Source organism: Drosophila virilis, chromosome 5, assembly GCF_030788295.1.
Source record: "Drosophila virilis strain 15010-1051.87 chromosome 5, Dvir_AGI_RSII-ME, whole genome shotgun sequence".
Lineage (NCBI taxonomy): Eukaryota > Metazoa > Arthropoda > Insecta > Diptera > Drosophilidae > Drosophila > Drosophila virilis.
In genome coordinates, this window is record NC_091547.1 from 12,530,907 (window position 1) to 12,555,848 (window position 24,942).

The window sequence follows — 24,942 nt, forward strand, 5'->3', positions numbered from 1 at the left end:
CGTCACGCGCAGGCGCAAGCGTCGGCTTCAACTGATGCTCAGCTGGCTGCGGATATTCAGTTACCTCGCGACCAGCGTGCGGCTTGGACGTGTTTTCGTCGTGTTTAGCGTTAAGTAAGGCGAATACGTGCAGACTATATGCATGTGTGCATGCATGTGTGTGCGTGTCTGTGTTTTTTGTGTTTATTTGCCGTTGATTTGTTGAGTTTTCGACGTATTCGACGTTTACCACTTGCCGTTGGCCAGCAGCCTCGGCCGCTACTTGACTGGCATTCTCTTTAGCACTACGGCTTTGTTTCATAATATAACAGTGTGTCTGTGTGTGTTTGCGTGTGTGTGTGTGTGTGTGCGTGTGTGTATGACTGTTAAAGAATACAAATGAAATGTGTGGTGGCTCTTGTGGAGCATGTGCCGTTGGCCGTTGCCACTGCTGTTCTTTTGTGCAATCTAATATTTAATAATGCCGTTTGTCTTTCCGTTTCGACTAATTAGATACAAATTTTTGGTGGCGGCGAAAATGTTTGCAACGCATCAATTGTGGCATGCCATATGCCTGGCAGCATTCGTGCATTGTGGATTAGCGCAAGCAAAGGGTAAGTGGCGAGCAAATCGCCAATAAAATATTTGATATTTATATATATGTATCTTAAGTGCAAAAAAGCTTTAGCACAGCTGCAATTAAGCTCTGACTCGCACACACAGACACACACACACATGCGCTGTTAAGCTCATGATGTCATGTTTTGTGCGCAATGAAATACGAAAATGGTTATTTCGCCGCAAAACTGACCTCGTTTTCGCTTGAAGTGCGCTCGCTCCACGGCTATTTGTAGCTTAACGATCTTCGATATGCGCGCGGGCGTTCGCTTTATCAGTTTTTATCTGTGTGTGTGAATGTTAGCGAGCGTTTAACGGTTTGTTAGGGTAGCTTTTGCTGCTGTTGCTGCAAAAAAATTCAAAGCGAAACAAATGACTCTGGCAACGAACTTGGCTAATAAAGTTGCCAGTTAGCTCAAGTGTGGGCCCAGCCATGATTCACTCACCGCCTGTCCGAACTGTGGCTCTGTCTGCCTTATAAGCCGACACAGCACCCCACCCACCAGCAACGCGCTCATAAACTTATGCATATTCACAAAAACAAAGCCCCACACATTAGTCATTAACTTGAGCCGGGTGCTGCAGGTTGCCATACAGAGAGTCGGGAGGCAGCAAACAAATGCGGCAAAAACAAAAGCAACACGGCGAAGACAACAAAAACAAGACAAAAAAAAAAAAAAACAAAAACGAAAAGAAAACACCTACACAAGCCACAACACAGGAAGGGCAACATGACACGCTGAAAATGAACTAAACAAAAAAATAATACTATATTTGAGCTGATAGAACAGCCAACTTGGGCAATGAAATACCCTAGACATTGGGTATTCATGAATAATAAGCAGGACTTCTTAAAAGCCACAGTTTTTATACAAAAGTAATATTAATATTGTATAAGAAATTGTCACAGTAAGAATTTCGTTCCGTACTTGTGCTGAGTACGTATGTTAAAGTGCCGGAATCTGGCCAAAAAGGAATAGCATTAAACAGTATTTAGACGGTTGTCCTAGCCGCAGTCAATGTTTTAATAACCGTTTTAGTGCAGGGCATAAAAACAACGTTGTCCATGGTACAAGATAATCTCAAAGCACAGGGAAGGCAGAGGGAGAGAAATATAAGAAATTTATGCCCACATACGATACGATATATCATATATATATATATATAACTTTATATATATACACACATATAGACGTGTTGTGGTGCTTATTAAAAAGCAATCATGCGCCCGGGCCAGACCGAGAGTTTTACTTATTATACTTCTAAGTACACAGCAAAAAGAGAAGAAGATCAAGTGGAACGCGTTGCCAATAAGAGCCTGACATTGGCCTTTCTGCGGGTACGCGTAAGTACTGCCATATACGTAAAAAACAAAAAGGTAAGCTGCTTTTATTTATAAACGCGTTACTCAAGTGCAAAAATTGCGCAAAAAATGAAGCGATAAAAAACGCGCGACACTCAAACGTGTAGGCGAAACAGGTCCCAATTGAGTTGGTTAAAAACAAAATGCAGCCTAATGTACACAAACAGATACAGAAACAGATACAAAAATATATATATATATATAAATATATAAGCTACATATTATAAGGCTGACTTATGGTCTGGCTCTTTGTGCGCAGACGTCTATAATTTAACAGCAGAGCGCGCGAGACGCGCCAGAACTGAGCGACAGTCTCGAGTAGCAGCAGCTCTCAAGAGCACAACTTCATAGCCGACGGGGCAGCTGTGGCAGGCTGGCAGACAGAAAGCAACAGCAGCAAAAGCTGAAAGCTAAATTACTGGGCTGGCAGCGTGGGGCGTGCCTCAAAGAAAGAAAGAAACCAAAAAAAAAAAGAAAAGAAACCAACGCCTAAGCGAAACTTATTTTGTGGCATCTGCATTAGGAAAAGTAAAAGTTAACAAAAGCCAAATGAAACTTGGGCAAGCATTGTTTTAAGCTATGAGATCTTAAGACTGACATTTGTTATACTTAAACAAATTATTTTATCTTTGTATGTTTCGCTGCTTGACAAAATGCTCAAAAGCGTCAATTGATGATCTCATTGACTTGCAGCTTTTTGCTTATAAGCGTCACAGCTGAGCGCGCAAAGACTTCGGCCTGAGAGAACTAACTGCCAGGGCCAAAAAGGAAACTGACAAATCATCGAACTGTGATTAACTCGTTTAATTGCCGGCTAAGCAGCACACGCGACGTCGACCTTGCGTTGGGCTGCTTTATTCCCTGCGACGCTCGCTCTCTTTGTCTGCCTGGCAACGTTCTCTCGCTTTGAGTGGCTGTGCATCATTTAATTTATGGCCAGAACGAATCAACAACAAACGAATGACTTAGACAACGAACTTGCCATGGCATAATATATCGATGTGCTGCCCAGTTGTAAATCTTCGCAGTCAAGCAGCGTCCATTTAAATAACATGCGACACAAGCAACAACAACAGCATTATGCGGCTGGAGAGCTGGCATTAAGACAAAACATTGACAATCGCATTGTGTGAGGGGGAGCAGCAGGCACAACATAAACTAGCCACAAAAGAGCAACAACAACAACAACAACAACAACAACAACAAGAACAATAATGATCAGTACGCTTTGACAAGCGACAGTCGCCACAGAGCTTGCCACAGAGTTGCAGGCACTGCCTAAAAGGACAACAAACGAAATGCTCGTAATAATAAAGAAATTGCGCGCCAAACGTTGTACGGTCGCTCTCCCGACCACATTATGCCAACGGGCTGGCCAGTCCAACAATATACTATACGATGGCCAAGTCCAGGCCAGTTTCAGGCACAGGCACAGGCAGAGCCACTAGCTGAACCAATGCCACAGACAGGCACGGGCAGGATGATGATGAAGCTGATGCCACACAAGGCAAATAAACCGCTTGACTCTGCCCCTGTCTGTGCCTCTGACGCTGACTCCGGCTGCGCGTCTTGGACTCGCGACTGCGCTTTACATTTTTGCCTTATGTGTGTGAAAAATGCCAATTTTAGAGCAAGTCCAGCTCATATGTGTGTGAGTGTGTGTGCCTCTGTGTGTGTGAAAAATTGCCCGTCTAGACAAGCGCAGCAGCCGGAACAGCAACAACAACAACAACAACTGCAAGAACAACAATCAAAGCCTTTTGCTAAGCTAATAAAATCGAGCTGCGATTGGGGCAACTGCAGTCCGCAAACTCGTGTCTGTGCTGGCTGGCCTCATGTTGTCCAACCTCCCCTCTGAACTTTTAACCCATTGTTGCCATTACCATTGATCTGCTCATGACCCACAGCTTAAACAATTCTTTTGAGAGTTTAAGACGATTTTAAATGAAATTTTTTTTTGGGTTAATTTTTGTGATAGAATCCCAAAGCGAGATAATCTACAAGCAGTTCCATTATTCCATTGTATTATACCTGTTTTTAAAAAAACATGTTCTACTACGCTTGTTTTTAATATTATTGTTTTCAAAGTTAATTAACATTTATTAAGCTACACTGAGCTATCGAACTGTTATGTTATGAGAGTTTATGGCTCTGTTATCTCCGAAAGTTAAGCTGCTGTTAAAATAAAAGCAGACTGTAGGTTAACATGATTCTTAATTCGCAAAGGTCTCAAGCTGTGAAGCTTCTGTTGCAAAACAAGCAGGCTGTGAGTTAACAGAACTCTGCTATTCTAAGCTATGCCTAGTACATTAACAGCTTATGGGATGACAGCATACTGTGATGTTAAAAAGTTGTGATTGGTATTGTCTTAAAAAACTGTTAGAAAGTGATAGCAATTTATTTTAAAAATATGTTTTTATAAAAGGATCAACGTTAATAGCTTTGTCATTTTAAAGTCTGAGTAAATGGCAAGCTTTTTTGTTTATGTTAGTAGTCTGAAAGCATTTACAACTCACTTATGCCACTTATGTTGCATAGCCTTTAGCTGTCAATCAAATTAATCCTTATGTCGCTTGACCAACAGCATGTCAATGGGTTAAGGTCGCCGATGGGCTTAGCAAAACAATGCGTTGCAATCGCCCCTCTTGCCGCTGTCCGCTTTAAGTGCCCGCTGTGAGTTAGCTGGAAAAAAAATAAGCTGTGCAGAGCCTGTACTCGCAGTGAAGTCTGTGCGGCATTTGGCAGATTAAAAGGCAGCGATAAGAAAACGAGCAAATCGAAAGGCGTCGGCTCGCTTTAAGGGCCGCTGTCTGCCCAAGCCTGCCCCTGACTGGCCCCTGGCCCCTGGCCCCTGGAATAACTCCTCTGCCCTGCCCTGCTGTGCCCAGGCATTTGTCATCAAGTGCACGCCATCTTTGTGCCGGCATTTTATTGAATTACAATCCGATTGGATGTATATCGGTCTGTGAAGCTGCAGCTGGAGCTGCGTCCATATGGGTACTGCTGTTAGTTGGAGTACATTGTTGGACAAGGACAACTCACTCTCGCGTTGGCTTTAATTAACCAGCACCAAGGAGCAGCAGCAGCAGTTATGGCAATACAAAAATCCAACAAAAAATAATAAAAACACGAATAAAATGTTGTTATTTTCGATTTGGCCAGACTTTTACCGTTAGCCTCACCATTTTGGCAACGGGCCAAAACACAAAATCTGACATACTGCATGGCAGGCGGAGCGACGCGGCCAAAATGAAGGCCTAAAAGGCTTTAAACTCTGCACAGCGCTGGCCAGCCGCACAATCAATTCGCGCTCCCAAGGCATTTCAATTGCGGTGCATGCGAGTACGCGATGTCTGCCTGTGTGTGTGTGTGTGAGTGTGTCGCGAATTGCGTAGCATGAACCTGGCCAGAGACCAACTCTAACTGTATACCGCCACACTCGCAACACTTAACGGGTTTGGCACTCCTCCAGAGCTGGGCAGCTAGCAAAAGCAAAAGCAAAAGCCATGCGTATTACACAAGACTAATTGTATTAGGCAGCAGCAGCAGCAGCAACAGCAGCAACAACGGCAACTGCAACTGCAACATGGAAATATGTAACAGAAGTGGTTTAGTTGTGCTGCAAGCTCTTTTAATCGACTTTGCAGCTCAAAATGATATAACTGCATACAAATTCGGCATGGGAATTTAGCATAGGTTTCACAAGCCAGCCAGGTTTTAGTTATGCTCGGTTCAGTTAGGCTTTGGGAATCTGTTTGCATTGTTTTGGTTCAATGCTTGAGCTACAAATATGTTGGAAATTTGGCTAGCAGCACAAATTCCTCTTCAAATTCCATTTCAAATTGACGCACTGAAATTGTCTTCTTTAGTTCTCAAGTTGCTCTTAACAAATATTTCTATTCAAAGGCGTGTGGCGAGAAACAATTAGTTCGCTTGTTTGTTTGTTTGTTTGGTCACGATTCTTGAAGAGCATAAAAACCTTTACGATGCAGCCACTAATTACAATCTATAAAATTTTGTGTAATTGTATTGTGCTTTCATCGCTTTGTGGAAACGAAGCGTTTGATAAAACCCATATTATAAATGATTTAACAGTCTGGTCTAAAACAAAAACGACTTGAAATCAAATTTAATGTTCTTTCTAATAAACCAAATATTTAACCAATTCAGTTGCCCAAAAATGAAGCCAGTCTACATGTGTTTTTACAGCTATAATTAATTACTTTATTGCTAACTCATGTGGTAGATATAGCTCTGGTAATAAATTATAGGACGATGCATTTCTGGAGGTTTACCTAAGCTCCAATTACAGGGTAGCTGCTAGTCAAGCACGATATCTGTTTCCTGCTTCTTCTTATTGCTGCAAATGTGACAAAAAATTGTCAACTGTCTGCTGTGCAAGGGCGCAGTGCGCATATTTATGAGGTCTGTGGCTCGATAAGTGTAGACCATGGCCATAAACTTGGCCAGTTTAAGTATTTTTTTTTGCGTGCAAAAGCAAAGCCAAGCGACAGGTGATACAGTTGTGTGCGTGTGTGTGTGTGTGTGTGAGCGGAATCTGGAGCAAATATTATGTAAATTTTATGAGCAGCAAAAAGCAAACCTGAAGCTAATCCTGTGTACAACCTACGCTCGCCAAGAAACTGCTGCCGCTTACCGTTAGGCGCAATGTCGCCCAGTCCACGTTCACGACCATGTCGATGTCCAGGTGTCCAGCTGACCAGCTGTCCAAGTGTCGAAGTGGCCAAGTGGCTCGTTGGGTTTTTAATTACCAAACAGGCGAAAAAAAAGCGCAGTGCGTAGAGACATTTGAAACGCTGCCGACGCCAGGCAAATAACGGCGCTGCGGTGCTAGAACAGGATCAGCGCCCCATGGAAATTAATAAGCCAGAAATAAAAGTAGATACGCACACGAAACAGAGAGAGTGAGAGAGAGAGAGGAGTTGGTGCGTAATGCCTGGGGAGCCTGGGGCGGCAGCTGGCTAAAATATTGCTCGCCACAATTGCATAATTTATGCGAAATTTATTTAATCTATTAGACGCACTGACCCGCAACGGGAGATGAAGATACGCATTGAGAACTCGACAAACACACATACAGAAAGATATATGTATATAAAGCGTGAGAGAGAGAGAGAGAGGGAGGGCGGGGGTTAGGTGCAGAAAAACATTTACTGACTTTTGCATTTGCCGTCCGCATGATAAATTGCATGTCTAACTGCATGTGGCAAATTAATCATATTTATTTGTTGTCTAGTTGTTGCTGTTGTTGCTGTTGTTGCTGTTGTTGTTGTTGTTGTTGTTGTTGTTGTTGTTGTTGTTGTTGTCGTTGCTGTTGTCGGCCTGCCGTTCGCTCTGTCGATCGTTTGTTTGTTCGTTGTTGTTCTTGTTCTTTTGATGTTGCTGTTGTTGTTGTTCTGCTTTCGCTACACCAGAATTCTGCTTGGCTTTTAGTCAAAACGCGCGTTTATTAAGCCAACTGTGAGAAGTTGCTGTTGTTGTTGTTGTTGTTGTTGGGCATTGATGGACCGCATGCCAAAAGCTGTTGAGATTGATGACGGCATAGCTGGCACTCCTGACCATATTGCATATTGATTGCCAGCCATTCAGCTTGGTACAATGCAAAAGAGCCCCAAAGAACTCGAGCAAACAAAAGACTTAGGCAACAAACTTGCAAATCAACAAAAAGACTTAGACAACAAACTTGCATTGTATGCTTACATCATATAAGTCAGCCAGCTCAAAATTATAAGATTCACTAGAGAATTGATTCGTTGCGAGTCACTGACCAGGCCGCAGCTTATTTTTTTTTTTTTGGCAGCTTCTTCTAATTGTGGCTTGTATATTTACATTTCATGGCCAAAACAAAACGCAAATGCTAGCTACAATGTTTAGTGACCGTGTCTGAGTGTTGTTTTTGCCACGTCTGCGCGTTGTTGCTGTTGCTGTTGTTCTTCTTGTTGCTGCTTGGCTTTTGTCGGGTTGTCGTCATCGCATGCGAGCTGCTGGCTGCCCTGGCGCTCTGCCTGGCGCAATTTGCGCACGCACAGCGTTGGTGGCGGTGGCGGCGGCGGCGGCGGCGGGTGCCCAAAGTCAATGACACTGCAAAAAAGGCAGCAGAAAGCAAGCAATATAAATGAACAAGTGGTCAGAGGCAACGACTATGATATACCCTATAAGTGTAGCTAAACAAACAGCGCTTGGCTGTGTTGTCAAGTGGAGTAGCAACAACTTTTCGGTTGACTAGCAGACGAGAAGACAAACTTAAAGATAAACAAGTAAGAGGTTCTAGTCGGGAGCTACCGACTAGGGGATACCCTAAGCCCTCTTCTTCCAACATCAAATGCATATATATATTCTATTTTCGAAGCAACATATCATGTGACTCTAGCTCTTATTGCTTACCAAAATTGCCAAAAAAAACAGTATTTATCGATTGCTTGGAAACGGAGTAAGTTATCGATTATAGGAAACAAACTCGATCCGCGCAGGCACTAGGAGCACCTACATCTAAAATTTCAATTCTATAGCTCTTAAATGTTCCGCGCGGAGTTATGTCGTTTTGGAACGTCATATCTCCGCGCGGAGCTATTACCCGAGATATTAAAAAAAATCATCGAAAAAGTTTCGATTTTCGCACCGACCTCGATTTTAAAAAAATCGTGATGATTTGGAAGGTCATATCTCCTCGCGGAGTTATGTCGCTTTGGAACGTCATATCTCCCCGCGGAGTTATGTCGTTTTGGAACGTCATATCTCCGCGCGGAGTTATGTCGTTTTGAAACGTCATATCTCCGCGCGGAGTTATGTCGCTTTGGAACGTCATATCTCCGCGCGGAATTATGTCGTTTTGGAACGTCATATCTTCCCTGGAGCTATGTCGTTTCGGAACGTCATATCTCCCCGCGGAGTTATGTCGCTTAAAAAACTCATATCTCCGCGCGGAGCTATTACCCGAGGTATTAACAATTGCGCAGTTGAATATAACTTTGGTTTTTTTTAACCGATCTTGATGCAATATTCTACAGTATATCTTATTGCATCATAGAATATTGGTGTATATTGAAAGTCAATTGCATTTAAATTTTGGCTTGATTTATAGCTCTATAAAATTAAAGATACTTGACAAATATATAATATTTTAGAAACAACATATCATGTATCGTGACTCTAGCTCTTATTATTTAGCAAAATTGCCCAAAAACAGGATATCGATATCGATTGCGAGGAAACAGAGTAATCTGTCGATTATCGGAAAAAATCTCGATCTGCGCAGGCACTAGGAGCACCTACATCTTAAATGTCAAGTCTATAGCTCTTATATGTTCTGAGATCCTTGCGTTCATACATACGGTCGAACGTACGGTCGGACGGATGGACGGAGAGACAGACGGACATGGCTAGATCGACTCGGCTTTTGATGCTGATCAAGAATATATGTACTTGATGGGGTCGGAGATGCTTCCTTCTGCCGGTTACATACATTTGGATTTTGCACAAATACAATATACCCTTATACCCATTTTTAATGGGTTCAGGGTATAATAAAATTTCTTTTGCTTGCTTATCTCAAGTATATACTCATTCTCGAGATCATTTTAGTGTCTAGCTGGGGCCATAGACAAGCCGGCATACAATAGAACCAAACTTAACAACTGCTCTATGGATGTGGCTATAAAAATGTGCTCATTATTGTTGTAAGCGCTTTTAATGACAATAATAACAGGCCCGCCAGGGGTATGGGGGAGGGCAGCAGCACATAAACACTTAATGTCATATAGTTTTTCATGTCTATTATTTTGGTTTCGTCGGCCTGTGGCCTCTTTAATTAGGAGGCGCGCACACATGAACCTAGAAAAACTGCCAGCGCAGCTTTGGCTTTCAGCACATCAACAGCTGCTGGTCGTATATAATTATGTATACACCTAGCTGGAGCGGATCTTATCTATATCAGTTGCTTGGAGGCGATCCGACAGTCTGTCTGGCTGGTTAATGAACGCGTTATGAAAACTCGGCATTTGTGGCGCGATAAAATCAGTGATAAAAATGTTCTAATTAATTAATTTATTGAATTGCCGTGCGCAACTGTAAGGTGAAAAAAAATAAACACTCGCACTCGAACTGGCGCGGCCTCATAAACAACCATGAAAAGTTATGAAAAATGCCAACTGTCGAGCCAGTTCGTGTCTTGAGTCTTTTGATATGCGAGCTAAACCTGCTGCTGGCTTGCCGCCGGCTGCTTATCAAACATGCATGCGTTTGATGGCCAAATTATATGGCCGTGGCCAAGGGTAACCGCAGCCGCAAAAAGATAGTAGCGCACGCCCGTAATTGAAAAGAAATGCCCAAGATGCATATCCAAACGGAATGCCAGCCCAAATGAAACAAGAACCGATCGCCAGGTCTGGTAGCTGCAAAGGCAACTGCGGTGGTCACTTGCCTGGCGGTCAAAATCAATCCGATTGCAATTTGCTTTGGCCAGGCCAGTTGCCAGTTGCCGAGATCCCTCAGATCTGTAGATCCAGGAAGCAAATTATTTTCTGAGACGTCCAAATGGTTTCGCTTTTCTATACTTCAAGGGCAATTCCCCAACGCCCCAAACGAAAAGGGGGCCGTTCAACAGACAACTGAATTGGATTGGTTTGGTTTGGTTTGGCTGCGTTTGATTTGCATTGCTTGGCATTTCGCTTGAATGGCATTGGATTGGATTAGATTGGAATGGACTGAACTGAACTGGACTGGAAGGGGTCTTTGGATTGGGCTTGTGCTCTGTTTTCTGATGTGTGGGAATGACGCGTAATGTGCCCTGCGGTTTCTCTTTGCCATACATTTACACTATCCCGCAAAGCATTCGATGCGGAAATTGGCAATAAAATAATTGAGTTTAGAAAGTTTCATTTGGCAAATGTGAACTGGCAATATGCGATTATCAAAATCTATTCATCGCAAATAACAGCATTATAACGTTCAGAACTCACATTTCAATATATGATTTGGCTGAGCATGAAGCTTTATTTGACCTTTAAGCTGATGAACTAGATAGTTCTATCTTTTGTATGTGACTATTGAGCTTTAAACTTATCTTAATTGAACAGCAGAATATGAAGTTAATTAGGGCTTATAGAAAAGCCACAGTCTGGGCTAAAACTAGTGTAAGATATATGTATTTAATAATATTAAGTAGATAGTGAAGATATATATTGTTGGGAAATCACTCTAGTCACTAATATAAAGCTTGCTTTAAAAATAGAGAAGCAATCCAATACAAAGAGCTGCTGATCTTGATTTGTATTGGGCGAATGATTTGGGTGTAAAGGCGTAAGAAACGTTTAACTCAAACAGTTAAATGTCAATTTAAAGCACATTTAAATTCAAGCAGCTCTCAAAATTTGTACAGCTTCTTGCTTGTTTTACGCGCTGTTGCTGAGTGTTATTAGCCTTAAAATGCAATTTCTGTAGAATTTCAATTAAAATGTCGCCCAGTCGGCAATTAAAAGCGCAGCAGCGCGTTTAAAAGAAATGCTGTTTTAACAATGCCGCTTGGCATGGCCAAAACGGTTATTAACGTGGCCAGCAGATGGTTAGCCAAGCGTTCAGGCCTAACAGATAAACGAACAGCAACGCATTAGGCAACAGCCAGGCAGTAGGAAACGGGCAACAGGGAACTGGCAACTGGCAATTGGCAACGAAACAAAACGCGAGACAAATGTTGTTTCAACAAGTTTGTTGTACACGCTGGCGATGGCCATCCGGCCTGACCCGGGCCATAAACTACGCAGTATCAAGATGCGTGGAATGGAATGTCTACCCAGAGACCCAGTTGGACAATTATAAATCATGATGCTCTTGTCGCGCACTCAACGCGCACGCTCCTCTCACGCAAGCCAAAGCCAAATAATAATGTCAATTGCAGGTGTGGGCCAACCAGAAGAGCCTCAGCCATGGTCCAGTCTTTAGACCACAGAGCACAGCCCACAGGCTAAAGGCTGCGCTGCGCCAGACTCCCGATTCCAGACTCGCCACAGACTCCAGCCTCTGACCACATTTGGGCATTAGCTGCAGCTGCACGCCGCCTCCCCAGACAAACGCCCACAGCCCGTTTTGGTCATTGAGCTGTATGTGTGTGTGTGTGTGTGTGTGTGTGTTAGTGTGCTGTCCGCTGCTAATTCAACGCAAATCGCAAATGACCAAAATAAAATATTGCGGCCTCGCGCAGCTTCCCCATATGCAACTGCAACAACAAAAGAAGTTGTATACACGTATGCAATAAATTTTATGCCTGGCATCGGTCACTTGGTCACGCGGTGGCTTGTGTAGATTTCCTGTCCCATATAGTACACACTCGCACACACACACACTCGCACTAAAAGTGTTCGCTGCGAACACCTTTGTGGCCTGGTCTTTGGCTGCGGCGCTTCAGTTTATTAGAAAAGCCGCAAACCACAAAATCTCGCATAACAGATTTATGTGCCCTGAACCTCTAACTCCTTCTGCCCACCCTTCCTATCTCTCCCCCACGATTGTTGCCCACGCTGTGCTGTGCGCCCCCCTTGCGTGCCCGTAATTAGCAATTGGGTCGCAGGTTAAAGTTCGCCTGCCCAAACCCAAATACCCTAACCCCTCCTTCTCGCTCGCTCTCTCACTCACATTTGGCCACGCTCAGCAAACGGCGTTTGATTAATGTTCGACAAACCGCCTCAGCTGGGATCTTGGTTCTTGCAGCATATCGCATTACACGGCCAATAGACATGGGCTCGAGGCATTGGAATTTGTGTGTCATCGCCCCGGGCGGCCATTTGGAAATGTGTCAGTCGCGTTGTTTGGCATGAAAATAATTTTTGATAAATGATTAGCGACAAGTGCCGAAAAGACGCAGTCTCTCTCTCCCTCCGTCTCTCTCTCTCTCGTGCTCTATCTCTGTATCTCTGATTCTCGCTGCTTCTCTTTTGATTCTTGGTATTAGCTGCAGGCAACAACTTTATTGCCAATTAAGCATAAAAAGGCAGCACCGTCTGCCATTACATTAGGAGAAATGCAATTATACGGCGTGTTTAAATCGCAAGACAAGTCTTTCAGCCAGCCGCAGCCGCATCAGCAGCAGCAGCAGCAGCAGCAACAGTTGCCGGCCAGTTAATGTATTTAATTGCAAATATGGTAAAAGCAACGCGCTACAGACAACACTTTCACACCAAAATGGTAAGGCTGCGCGACCCGGCAACAATAACACATTTTAAAAGGGTACGACTGCAAGATGCTCTGTAGTGAGATTTCAGATATCAGATAATATATCTACCTAGTATGTTACTTATTATTATTACTTGTTTATATAGGTATATAGAAGAGGTACAGATATAAGTTGCCAGATAAAAAATCAGAATCAGCATTAAGTATCCAAAGAAATGGTTAGTATATCAGGTCATGGTTCCAGCCAATTTAATGTCGTCATATATGATCTTTATATATTACCCCTCTTACCACACTTACGATTACAGGGTATAATAAAGAAAATTCAGTGGCAATCAGGTTTCGTGTAGAAGTATGTGCATACAGGCCAAATAAAGGCCTTTGCCAAACAGAGCAAACAATGTTGTAACACCCACTGTTAGGGTATAAAATGAACAGCTACTGCTGCCACAGTTGCAGCTTGCCTGCCAATTAGAATGCCGTGGCATTGAGTTAGTTGAGAAACAGGTGAACGCTGTCTGTTTAGAGGGGGCCGGGATGGGCCGGGCCGAGCGGAGTGGCTAATAAGTGCTGTTAACTGCTTTGCCGCATTTAGTTGCAAATTGAATTAATTTTTATGATTATGGCATGAGGGTATTTAGTGATTAAGTTGCCTCGGTTACAGTTAGGCGGGCAGAGGGGGCCCGCCAGCTAATGGCCACCCAAAACTGTAAACGCATTTTTCGCAAATTACTTTATAAGCAAACACAACCAGTTGCAACAAACAACAAACAACAAACAACAAACAGCGAACAGCAAACAATGCAACAATTGGCCGCAACTCCCTTTCGTTGAGGCTGTTAGCGGTAAATTCTAGCCAGGCCCACAATCAGCTGCCCCAGCTGCCTTTGCTGCTGTTGATGTGTGAGTGGCATGTGGAAAGCGGCAGCTCGGCTCGCATATTTCTTTGCCTCGGCAATTTGGTTTACCCAGCGGAAACTGACAATTTAGCAAATGCCACCGCGTAGCGCCAGCCCGCAGAATGCCTCCACGAATGCATGAATGGGTAAGTGAGAAAGTGGCTCGAGCAAATGATAGACCCTGCAACATTGAGGCAATTGTGGGTGGAGATGCGGCGTTTGTTGTTTGAACACATTTCGGTATTAGCCATGCAAATAGCTGAGTAACTGTCGCGTCTCTGGGCAACTGATGCTGGCTGCAGCAGCCACGTCATGCCACATTTGCCACATTTGCTGTGGCTGCCGCATGAGAGAGCTGGCAATTGCAGCAGCTTGTTGTTGACGACTCTTGGGCATTAAGATTGCGCCTTTGCTGTTGTTGTTGCAGCCAAGCTCAAGACCATGTCCACATCCACATCCATGTCCAAGTTCAAGTCATAGTCGAGCGTCATAAAGCTGGCCATTGTTTTGTTGCTGGCTTACTGTTCTTTCGGCTTCGCGTTTTGGTTTTTTTTGTGCACTCATGTCTAAACTGTTGTGTAATTTAATTAGCCAGCTGCGCATAATGTTCACGCCAAGTGGAAGTTGGCGCACATTTACCGTTCCTCAAGATGAACAGCATCTCATTTTTGCATCTCATGTTCGGGCCACAGCCAAGACCCGGCCAGATCCGGACCGAGACCGCGACCGCGACCGAGACCGAGACCGAGACCCAGACCCAGTCCCAGTCGCAGACGCAGCCGCTGTGCGTTCTCATCGTCTTGGGCAATTAATCATGCGTCTAATTTAAGCGACCGTGTCGGCTATTGGCCAGGAGTGGCAGGAGCTGTGGTTCCAGTTGGAGTTGGGTTATGTGTAGCAAATGCTATTCAATTCATTTGCCGACTATTTGGCCTTAATGCGCTGGCCATTGATTGGCCGCCAGGCGTTGCCCGGTAATTTCCGGCTTGATGAGCCGCCATCTCTGAACGGGCCATGACTGAAATCTTTCAGACTGATGCAATCAGTTGGCAAAATCTATAAATGGCAGACCGCAATTGCGTCATTTCAAACAATTAGCAAACAAAAACCTGACGTTGATAATGAAGAAAAGACAGCCGGACCGCGTCCACGAAGGGGGGATGCGCATGGAGACGAGAAGGAGTTTAATGTTGAAAAAAGATAAACTGACAGCAATTTTGTATTTACTTGACTCGTATGCAACTGGCGGTCAGTGCACGTGCATGCCAAGGTGTGTGGATCACCAACTGGCAAAACAGCTCAAGGATAGCAGCGGCTGTGATGTTGGAGCTGCGCTGCATTGGTGACATCACAGAGATTGCTTTATCGGAGTTGCTCTTTGCTAAAATTAAACCCTAAGCTACATAAACTCACAAACTATTTCAATAAATATATGTTGCTTTAATAATTGTTTAATATATAACTTATCTAAATTTATTAAAATTTTAATTAAGTTTTCAATAAGTTGACCAATTGAAACAGATATAACTCATCAAAGCTGAGTTTGGGGCTTTTTCGTGGTTATTGTTCCTCTGTTTCACGCGCTGTTACTGCGAATGTTATTATTATGCTTGATGCTCTTAACTCTGTTAATGTTATGTATGTTATGTAATGTAATGTTCATGTATCAAATGTTGTTAATCTTGCCAAAGACTCTTGCAAATGTTATTGGACATACTGTTACTCTTACACCTACTGTTAATGCAATTTTAGATGTTGTTATTGTATTTGACGTTTATTGAGATTTCCCACTGTTAAATATGGCTGTTTTTGTTTCCATTACCATTGCCGGTATTATAACATTGGACTGTTACAGCAACTGCAACTGACCAGCGTGCATGCTATTACTGTTACTGTGACTGTAACTATAATAACACAGTAGGCAGTCAAGTTTTTCACTTGACTTGGCCCAGAGGCAACAGAGGCGAACTGCTGGCAACTAAGCACTTAACAATTATCACATTTGTGGCCACATTGCCAGCCGGGCCATAAAAAAGCGACGCTGCCTGACGTCTGCAATTTGACGCTGTACGTCGTCTGTCCGACTCTCCGAGTGTCCCATCAGTTTTTGCAGTCGTCTTTCAGCTGGATTTGCTATGGCACTGGCAGCTAAACAAGTTTGTTTATTGACTCGCCCACTTTGATGAATTTACACGGCAACATTGACACATTGACACTGCTTAGCATATGGGAAACTAAAAAATAGAAGGCATTTAAGTGCCTCCCAGTGTGCGGACAACACCCACTTGGGCTTGCCTGCAGGCCGAGTGGCTGGCTTACCTGGGGCACCGGCGCTGACCTCCTGCCCAAAGCGGCGTTTTCTAATTTATTTTTTATGCACGGCCGTTAAGTGTAATTGGTCATTTGTGCGTCAATGAGACGGGACCCCAGACCCCGCTAACCAGACAGCAGTCAGCAGTCAGCTTGCAACATGTGATGTGACTGCAACTGCAACTGCAACGGCTGGCGGCTGGGGGCCAAGTAAATTACCAGTATTTCCTGTGCCTGCCTGGCCAAGATTGATGATAATCGTGCGTCGTGTGTGTCAAGATTGTTGCTTTTGTTGCTTTTGTTGCTGGCAATTTGTTGCAAAATGCGATAACAAAACGCTATCAGCTGTGCCAGCAGCAGCTGTCCCAGCAGCAGCTGCACTCCAGCAACAGCAACAGCATCAGCATCAGTATCCGCATCAACTTCAACCACAACCACGTCATAACTGTGAGAGTCACTCATAGACTCATGGGTTAATGCTAATGCATTCTGAACAAATCGCACTGAGTGCACAACTTTTGACTAGCTGTGCTTTGTGTGGGGGAGCATGGTTGAGAGAGGGTGAGTTGGGTGAGGGGGAGAGGGGATGGTGGCTGCAACGCCCCGCTTCATGCATGTTTACCGTTCGTTGTGCATTCAATTTAGTTTTCTCCAGCCGCCAGGCATAACACTTTGGCCAAGAAAAAAAAAAAATAAGAAGAAAATAAACAAAAACAAACGGATGAAAAGAAAACCCCCAAAGACCTGCAGCTCCTTGGCAGCCAGCAGCAAATGCAAACGTGACTCGGCTCGGACGCCAGACGCTGAGTCAGACAATTGCATAATCTCTGCCAGCAATTGCCAATTGCCAATTGCAATTGCACTTGCAATGCAGACAACGACAACAGCGACGACGACGCCAATGTCCATGTCCAGAACGTCGCCACACAGTGCGCCAGGCTTGGCCATGCGGTCGAGGGGGTGACACAAAATTGGCTGACAACGAGCTGCGCTTCGCTGCGGTGCGGTGTGGTGCGGCACGGTGGGCGGCCGACTGGGTAGGTGCTGAGAGATGGTGGATGATGTCTTGCCACCTTTCACGACTGCTGCGCTGGCTTCTTAGCTGGCGATGACTGCAAAACGATGCCATTTGCATGGCAATGATTTGAATTTGTTGGCTTTGACTGTTGGCGTGGCTTGTAAAGCATTTGGCACTTCTGCACTTCTCCTCGATATATACCCTGTAATTGTGTTAGAGCTCCGCTCGCTGCTAGCACTGTTCTAAGCGTTAAGGGTTTTCTAAAATATAAACCTTTGCAAAGAGATTTGTTTACAAAAAACCTTGGCATAGTTTGGGTTAGGCTGACGAATCAGTGGATGCACAAAGATCAGAAGCTATAGCATAGGAAATTTAAACGGACTTTAAATGGTGACTCACGCATAGAAAATCCTGGTTAACGGGTTAAGCTGCTGAGGCTCTGAGCTGTACAGGTGCATGTCACCTGTTGGTTACATTTACAAAGTTTGCCTTTAGGGTGTGGAAGGCACGTATTGGTGGTCAGCTGTGGGACAAGACTGTTGGCATGGCTCCGCAGTCTTTTTGTTTTTATTTTCGTGTGTCTAATTTGTCTCTCTCAGAATGTTATCAAAAATTGGCTTTTACATTTCTGTTGTATTGACTTTGCTTGGGTTAGTTAAGCATTTTCAATGCTTTCAACTGAATTGAAACCTGATCTTAAATCTAAATATTAGATAGTTAAAACTGCCCAGAGTATCTGCGAGTCGAGCAGACTCTCGCTGGTGGTAGTCTTATTGATTTGTGCATTCATTTGATTGTGCGCGCGCATTTGTTGCCAAATTGTTGGAAGAATGCGCAGCACCAAATGTCGTGGCTGTTGATGCCGATAGGAAGTCAGGAGTTAGGCGACACAGGCGGCGGGAGCCCGGATTCAGAGACGGTAGACAGAGGCAGTGACACAGCTGTAGACAGTGTCATTGAGTGAATCGGTCGCTGGCTGCAGATGGGCCTGGCCAGGTCTGATGATGATGGTGCCGATGATGAGGTTGCCATTGAACCAACTCTCCTCTTTTTGTGGCTGCTGCTCGGTGAGCTTTTCTTGAGAATTTCGCTCCGGGTCATTTTCATTTTAATGTAATTTCTTTTAAATTTATTGTTAATGGAAATTTATGCTTTGCAGCTAACCGGGGCCAAAATGTCTGTCTGTGCAGCCGGCGAGCATGTTCATGCATGCTGCACGTTTTCTTGATTTGTCATGTTGCAGGTTAAATGCTAATGGCAACTTTTTTGATTCCGATTCCAAGAATCAGCTGCCCCAGTCAAGCGGCATTTGATGATCTGTGCCGTGGCCCGTTCTGCTAGCTGCCACAAATTGGCCGTTGTTGTACATACAGATATAACAAGCGCCAAAAACAAAGCACGGAACCTTTGCTCAGCTGTGGTCATGTGCTTGCCGCACACGAGATGTGGGTTAAGTCTTTTTCAGATATTTTACTGCTAACATACGGGCCGAAAAACATGCTGAAATAGTTTAAGGTTCGCCATCGCCGCGGGCCCAGATTCCCACGAGCCAAGCGACTGCCATAAAAATTGTGTCAAATAAATCGTAATCAGCGGCATTGATATAGTCCGTCTATAATGCGATTCTTGCACTCGGCCATTGAGTTGTAAAAATTCAATAAAAATGCCTTGCTTGCAATTAAAGTTGTGCGCGCTGTAAGTGCACAGCGTTGGCGTCTCTGTCTCGCGGTCGTCGGGGCGAAATCAAAAGACTGAGGCGACAAACTTGCGTGGCCAGCAGACATTGACAACAAGCCTGGCAAGGGCCGAGCACCTTGGATTCAATTATTGTCACGAGCAGCAGACAACATTTCCTGCTGCGCCGAGGCACTGCTCCAAATGGTGCCTAGAAATACGACTATGTGAATTTGTTGCTGCCATGGCCATGGCCATGGCTCAATTAACTGGTCAGCACGGCAGCATGTGGGCGTGGCGCGCCGTCTGCTCTGAGAATTTAGTTCCATTTGCAGTTCCTTTTGCCATCTGGATACAAATCAATGGACCGTTGTCGTGCCTGCGCGTAATTTGGAACATCATCAGGCACTTACCCGTATGCCGTATGCCGTATCTCTGTCGCTTTTATTTGTTTTACTGCGCCGCGGAAGTACTTAGCTTGGTGGCCAGCTCTGCGGGCTGCTGCTCATTTTGTAATTGTTTTAGGCGCCGCTTGCATTACGCCCACCTTGGCGCTGCCGCTTGAATTACCAAGTGGCAACTGTTGAAATGCAGCAGCTGCCGCTTTTTAATTACCTTGCAATTTATATTTCCTAGCTTTTACTGTCGGCCGTTCTCGCTGTCGGGTTTCACTCTCTCGCCTGCTAATTAAAACCAAATTTAAGCGTCTGATTTCTCTCATTATCGAGCTCGACAGCATGCCAATTGCATTCGCGGGTTGCCACAACAATTCCTAGCTGTTCGGCACAAAAGTCTTCAAGTGTTTTTTTTTATACCCTGAACCCATTAAAAATGGGTATAAGGGTAAACGACATAACTACGCAGGGAGATATGACTTTCCAAAACGACATAACTCCGCGCGGAGATATGACCTTCCAAATCATCACGATTTTTTGTAAAATCGAGGTCGGTGCGAATCTCGAAACTTTTTCGATGATTTTTTTTTAATATCTCGGGTAACAGCTCCGCGCGGAGATATGACGTACCAAAACGACATAACTCTGCGCGGAGATATGACCTTCAAAAACGACATAATTACGCGGGGAGATATGACGTTCTAAAACGACATAACTCCCGGGGAGATATGACGTTTCAAAACGACATAACTCCCGGGGAGATATGACGTTCCAAAACAACATAACTCCCGGGGAGATATGACGTTCCAAAACGACATAACTCCGCGCGGAGATATGACGTTCCATAACGACATAACTCCGCGCGGAGATATGACGTTCCAAAACGACATAACTCCGCGCGGAGATATGACGTTCCGAAACGACATAACTCCCGGGGAGATATGACGTTCCAAAACGACAAAACTCCCGGGGAGATATGACGTTCCAAAACGACATAACTCCCGGGGAGATATGATGTTCCAAAACGACATAACTTCGCGCGGAGATATGACGTTCCAAAACGACATAACTCCAGGGAGATATGACATTCCAAAACGACATAACTCTGCGCGGAGATATGACGTTCCAAAACGACATAACTCCCGGAGAGATATGACGTTCCAAAACGACATAACTCCCGGGGAGATATGAGTTTGTTTCCGATAATCGATAACTTACTCCGTTTCCAAGCAATCCATACAAATCGATATCGAATATCGATATCCTGTTTTCTGGGAAATTTTGGTAAACAATAAGAGCTAGAGTCACGAAACATGATATGTTGCTTCTAAAATAGAATTTATATATGCATATGGTGTCGGAAGAAGAGGGTTCAGGGTATCCCCTAGTCGGGAGCTCCCGACTAGAACCTCTTACTTGTTAATAGCTGCATCTATGAAAATATTTCCAACTCTCAGGAGGGGAAGGCTGATTCATGCCCAAGCGGATCCATCCAACTCGAGGGTCGAAGACCGAACTTGGCTGTAAGCTGTAATCTCTTCAACTTGCAAAGCTTTTTCTTTCATTCGAAATACAATATATTATTAATATTAATAGCTAAAAATTAATTAAAACAGTTAAATTCCTTAATACTTTTTTTATTATGCTACTTTTATATATAATATGTACTCTTCCCACATACCTTGCTCTCCAACTCAGCCTCTGCGCTTGTCTCTGCATTTCATGGACTTACCACGAATTTTGTGGTTAGTTTTTTCGGGTACTTTTTGTTTTGTTGTTTTATTGTTGTCTGCTGTTTGCTTTTCTCTGTTGTTTGTTCTGCCTTTGTGTCTGCTTTTGCCTTTGTTTTTTTTTTCTTTTATTACTACTCACATTTAATTGGCGGCATTTCTGTTGAACTCTTTTGGTAATGCATGGCTTGTTGCCGGCATTAGAACGAGATTAAGTACTTTGAGCAAATTATTCAAATTACTTGGCAATGCGCTGCTGATCAGTCTCAAAATGAACGCTCTGCGATCGGGACAGCTAATGGCTCCGCAGCGTTTAAGCCGATCACACACACCCGGGCCTGCCTACACGTGTTCCGGGCGTAATAAGATTTTGATTACTACTCTCTTGGCTGATGGGGCAGCAGGCAGCAACGGAATTATGCCAAAGCGAATGCCTGACACTCCAGCCGCACAAACTAAACCAAAGCAGTGTGTGAGTGTGCCTCGGACTCGATGCACGGACGCACAACTGGCAGGCTGACGAACTGAACTGGCTGGACTTGACTTGACTGACTCTCTGGGCTAATGCCAGGCTTTTGCTTTTTCTTATACATATTTCTTTATTTTTTTTTATTTTTCGTCTTGTGGCTGACCAGACCCCGCCGATGTACATTGCACAAGCGAGCACTATAGACCAGAGTTAGCAGCGACTCTGAGATACCCTCTCAAATGTTGTTGTCTGGTGGGGGAACAACACAGCCTGGTCTCAATACGCTCCGGGTGCATTTCTTGTGCTGGGTATCAAAAGCAGCCCTGCAGCTTTATTAAGCGAGGCAATAAAAACGAAAGACTTAGGCAACGAACGCGCTCCACTTCCATAGTAATTATGCGGCAATTGTTTAGTGCTTGCGCCGCTCCCGCTTGCAGCCTGCTGCGCTCGTCAATGTCCACACGCTGGACATGGAAAGGCGTTGCTGGCTGAGCATTTGGCTCAGTTTGGCCAGTTTACACCATGGCGACGACATGCTAGCCCACTTTCAGTCCAAAACCAATGCAGTTCTTGTAGTTGTAGTTGTTTTTGTTTTTGTATAGAGCGGCAGCAATTTAATTTCCATTTTGCATTCTTTGACTACTTTGTTGCAGGCGCACACAAGGTACACTGCTCCGAGGATCAGATGCGCGTCGACATTGGCCTGCCAGCGGACACGAGCGCCAGCTCGGCCGATCGTCCGCAGATCTACTTGGAGGGTCTCAAGGGCTATCCGGATGTGCGCTGTCAGCCCCAAATCAATGGCGCTCTCGCCGTCTTTCGTCTATCGCTCAGCGACTTTTACGAGTGCGGCGTGACGCGCATGGTCAACCAGCTAACGGTAGGTGAATCCCCCCAACCCAACCCCACTCGTTGCCAGCGATAGTGAATAATCCCCCGTCTCTCTCTCTCTCTCTCTCTTTCTCTCTCTATGTGTACATGCTGTTTGTCACCGCAGGGCAAAAAGGTGTATTACCATAAAATCATCATTGAATCGGCCAGCAGCAAGGAGATTGTCAGCGTCAAATGCATTACCACAAGCGGTCCGGTTTATAATGTCATGATGAATGGCACCAACGCCGGACGGGAGCAGACGCGCGTCGTGCTCCAGGAACAGCTGCCTGCCCAGCATCATGGCCTGGTCAGACGCGATGTGCTGCCGGCGGGTTTTCAGGAACCAGAGTAAGTTTTCGGTCAGCGGTTTGTGCTGCCCATCTTTTAATTGCCCATCAAAATGCAACGTCCTCAAATTGCATCTATGCATATTTTTATGCGCAATCTATGCAAACTTTATGGCATATTAAATGCCCAGACTTAGACCCAGACCCAGAGCCAAGCATCGGCAGCGGCACGGACCCAACCCTATGCCATGGCTGTGTGGTCATAAATCAAAAGACTGTCCCATTGGCTGTACGGGCGGCCATTACCAGCCGGTAATTAGCCGTCAAATCGATGCCCGCGCTAATACCCCCACAGTCAATTTAATTGCCGGGCGTGCCGCCGGACAAACGTACTTAATGATGGGGAGAGGGTATTACAATGTTTGCTTTTGAGTGCATTGTTGATATATGTACGTGCCATGTCCTTCAATTACTTTGTTGAATCCGGCATACATTTAATGGGTGTGCCGTACTCCCCGTCCCCCCTTCATTCCGACAGCTCTTTTCAAGTGCATTTTTCTTTTATTCTGCTTCTGTCATTGTTGGCATCGCCTGCAGCGATTTGGAGATAACCACCTCGTTGACAAAACGTGCACCGGAGCCGCGTCTGTCGATTGGAGTTAGCCAGGATGGCCAGAAGTTTACCAGAGATTTGACGGTCAAGTCGGTAGGTTCGCCTGCCCAAGCACACTTACACTTGTTTATGGCACTAATTTACTCTCCTTTCATGCAGGGCACGCCATTGACGATGGAAATCAACCTGGATGAGGACTCGGCGCCGGTTTATGGCCTGGGCGTCAATTATTTGGATGTTACAGACACGCACAGCTCCTCCGAGACGCTCATCTTCAAGGGGTGCATACGACCTGATCAATTACCCAGCTAGTTTGTGTGTGTTAATCTTTGCTTTTTTGTACTCCTTGCAGCTGCACTGTGGATCCTTATCTGTTTGAGAACTTTAACACCGTAGATGGCGATATATTGAGCGCCAAGTTCAAGGCCTTCAAGTTTCCCGATTCCTCGTATGTGCAGTTTCGCGCCACGGTCAATGTCTGCCTGGATAAGTGCCTAGGTACACAGTGCTCCAACAACCAGGTGGGCTATGGCAGGCGCAAGCGTGAGATCAGCGCCGCGAATAAGGTCTATGAGATATCACTGGCCATGTTCCTGCAAGTCAACGACATTGAGGGCGTCAACAAGAGTGAGTTCTTGAGCCAGGCGTTTGTTTTGTGTGCCAGCTTATCGGTGACTCCTTCTTCACAGATGAGGTGCTGCAGCTGGAGGAGAAGCTGCGCGAACTGAAGCTGGCCAATCAGCGCCTGGCGCGCAACAGTCGCGGCAACTTTGCGGAACTGAGCCGCAGCATGGAGCAAACGCCCGCCAGCAGCGCTGTCCCCGCCTTTGTGGTGGATGAACGAGAGCTGGGACAGCTCAGCTCGGCTGCGGTCCAACCCGTCGTCTTTAGCCTCTGGGCGCTGGTCGGTGCGCTGTGTTGGCGCCTCATGTAAATAGTCGGATATATGGCAATTGTAAATCTCAAACGAAAGGCGGGCTGGTTGTTAATCAGGTTGGAGCTGCGTGTGTGCAGTGTGTATGGCAATTAAAAAAAAATATATATACTACCTACTACTAATATATATACTTATGTAACTGCCATTTATAAATCGTAAATACAATTAATTTTAATGTGTGTAGTTCTCAGCTAAAGCTCCCGACAATGCCAGCTTAAGTGACAAGAAAAACCCACAACAACAACAACAACAACAAACAATAACAACAGCAACAACAAACACAGTGATTCTTATAAACATTTCGATAACATGATAAATTGGTCTTATGCATAAGCACCTACTAGTCTTCTAAGTTTAACTGTTAAGCTAATTTAATTAATGACTAAAACTAAATGAATTAATAAAATTAAACAATCCAATTGAATTCAGTTTGTGTCAATTTTTTTCTTTCAAATAAATTATACATTTTCAAATTACGCTCGCTGCACAGCACAGCAGATTTAAAGTTTCTACAGTACCAATTTGAGTTAACATAACTGCTCCAGTGTTGCCTAACATTGAAAAAATGCCAGCTGACTGGGAAAGTGTGACCG

At 44.7% G+C, this 24,942-nt stretch overlaps 1 protein-coding gene across 1 annotated transcript; it reads left to right on the plus strand.

The window, feature by feature from the left end:
- Window positions 1-24,773, plus strand: qsm (Zona pelucida superfamily protein qsm). Its single transcript, XM_002050165.4, has 8 exons — window positions 1-114; window positions 493-593; window positions 22,293-22,519; window positions 22,637-22,860; window positions 23,397-23,505; window positions 23,572-23,693; window positions 23,765-24,039; window positions 24,102-24,773. Exons 1-8 carry the CDS (start codon window positions 35-37, stop codon window positions 24,344-24,346), a joined length of 1,383 nt encoding a protein of 460 aa, XP_002050201.2. The 5' UTR covers window positions 1-34; the 3' UTR covers window positions 24,347-24,773.
- The last annotated feature ends 169 nt before the right edge of the window (window positions 24,774-24,942 follow it).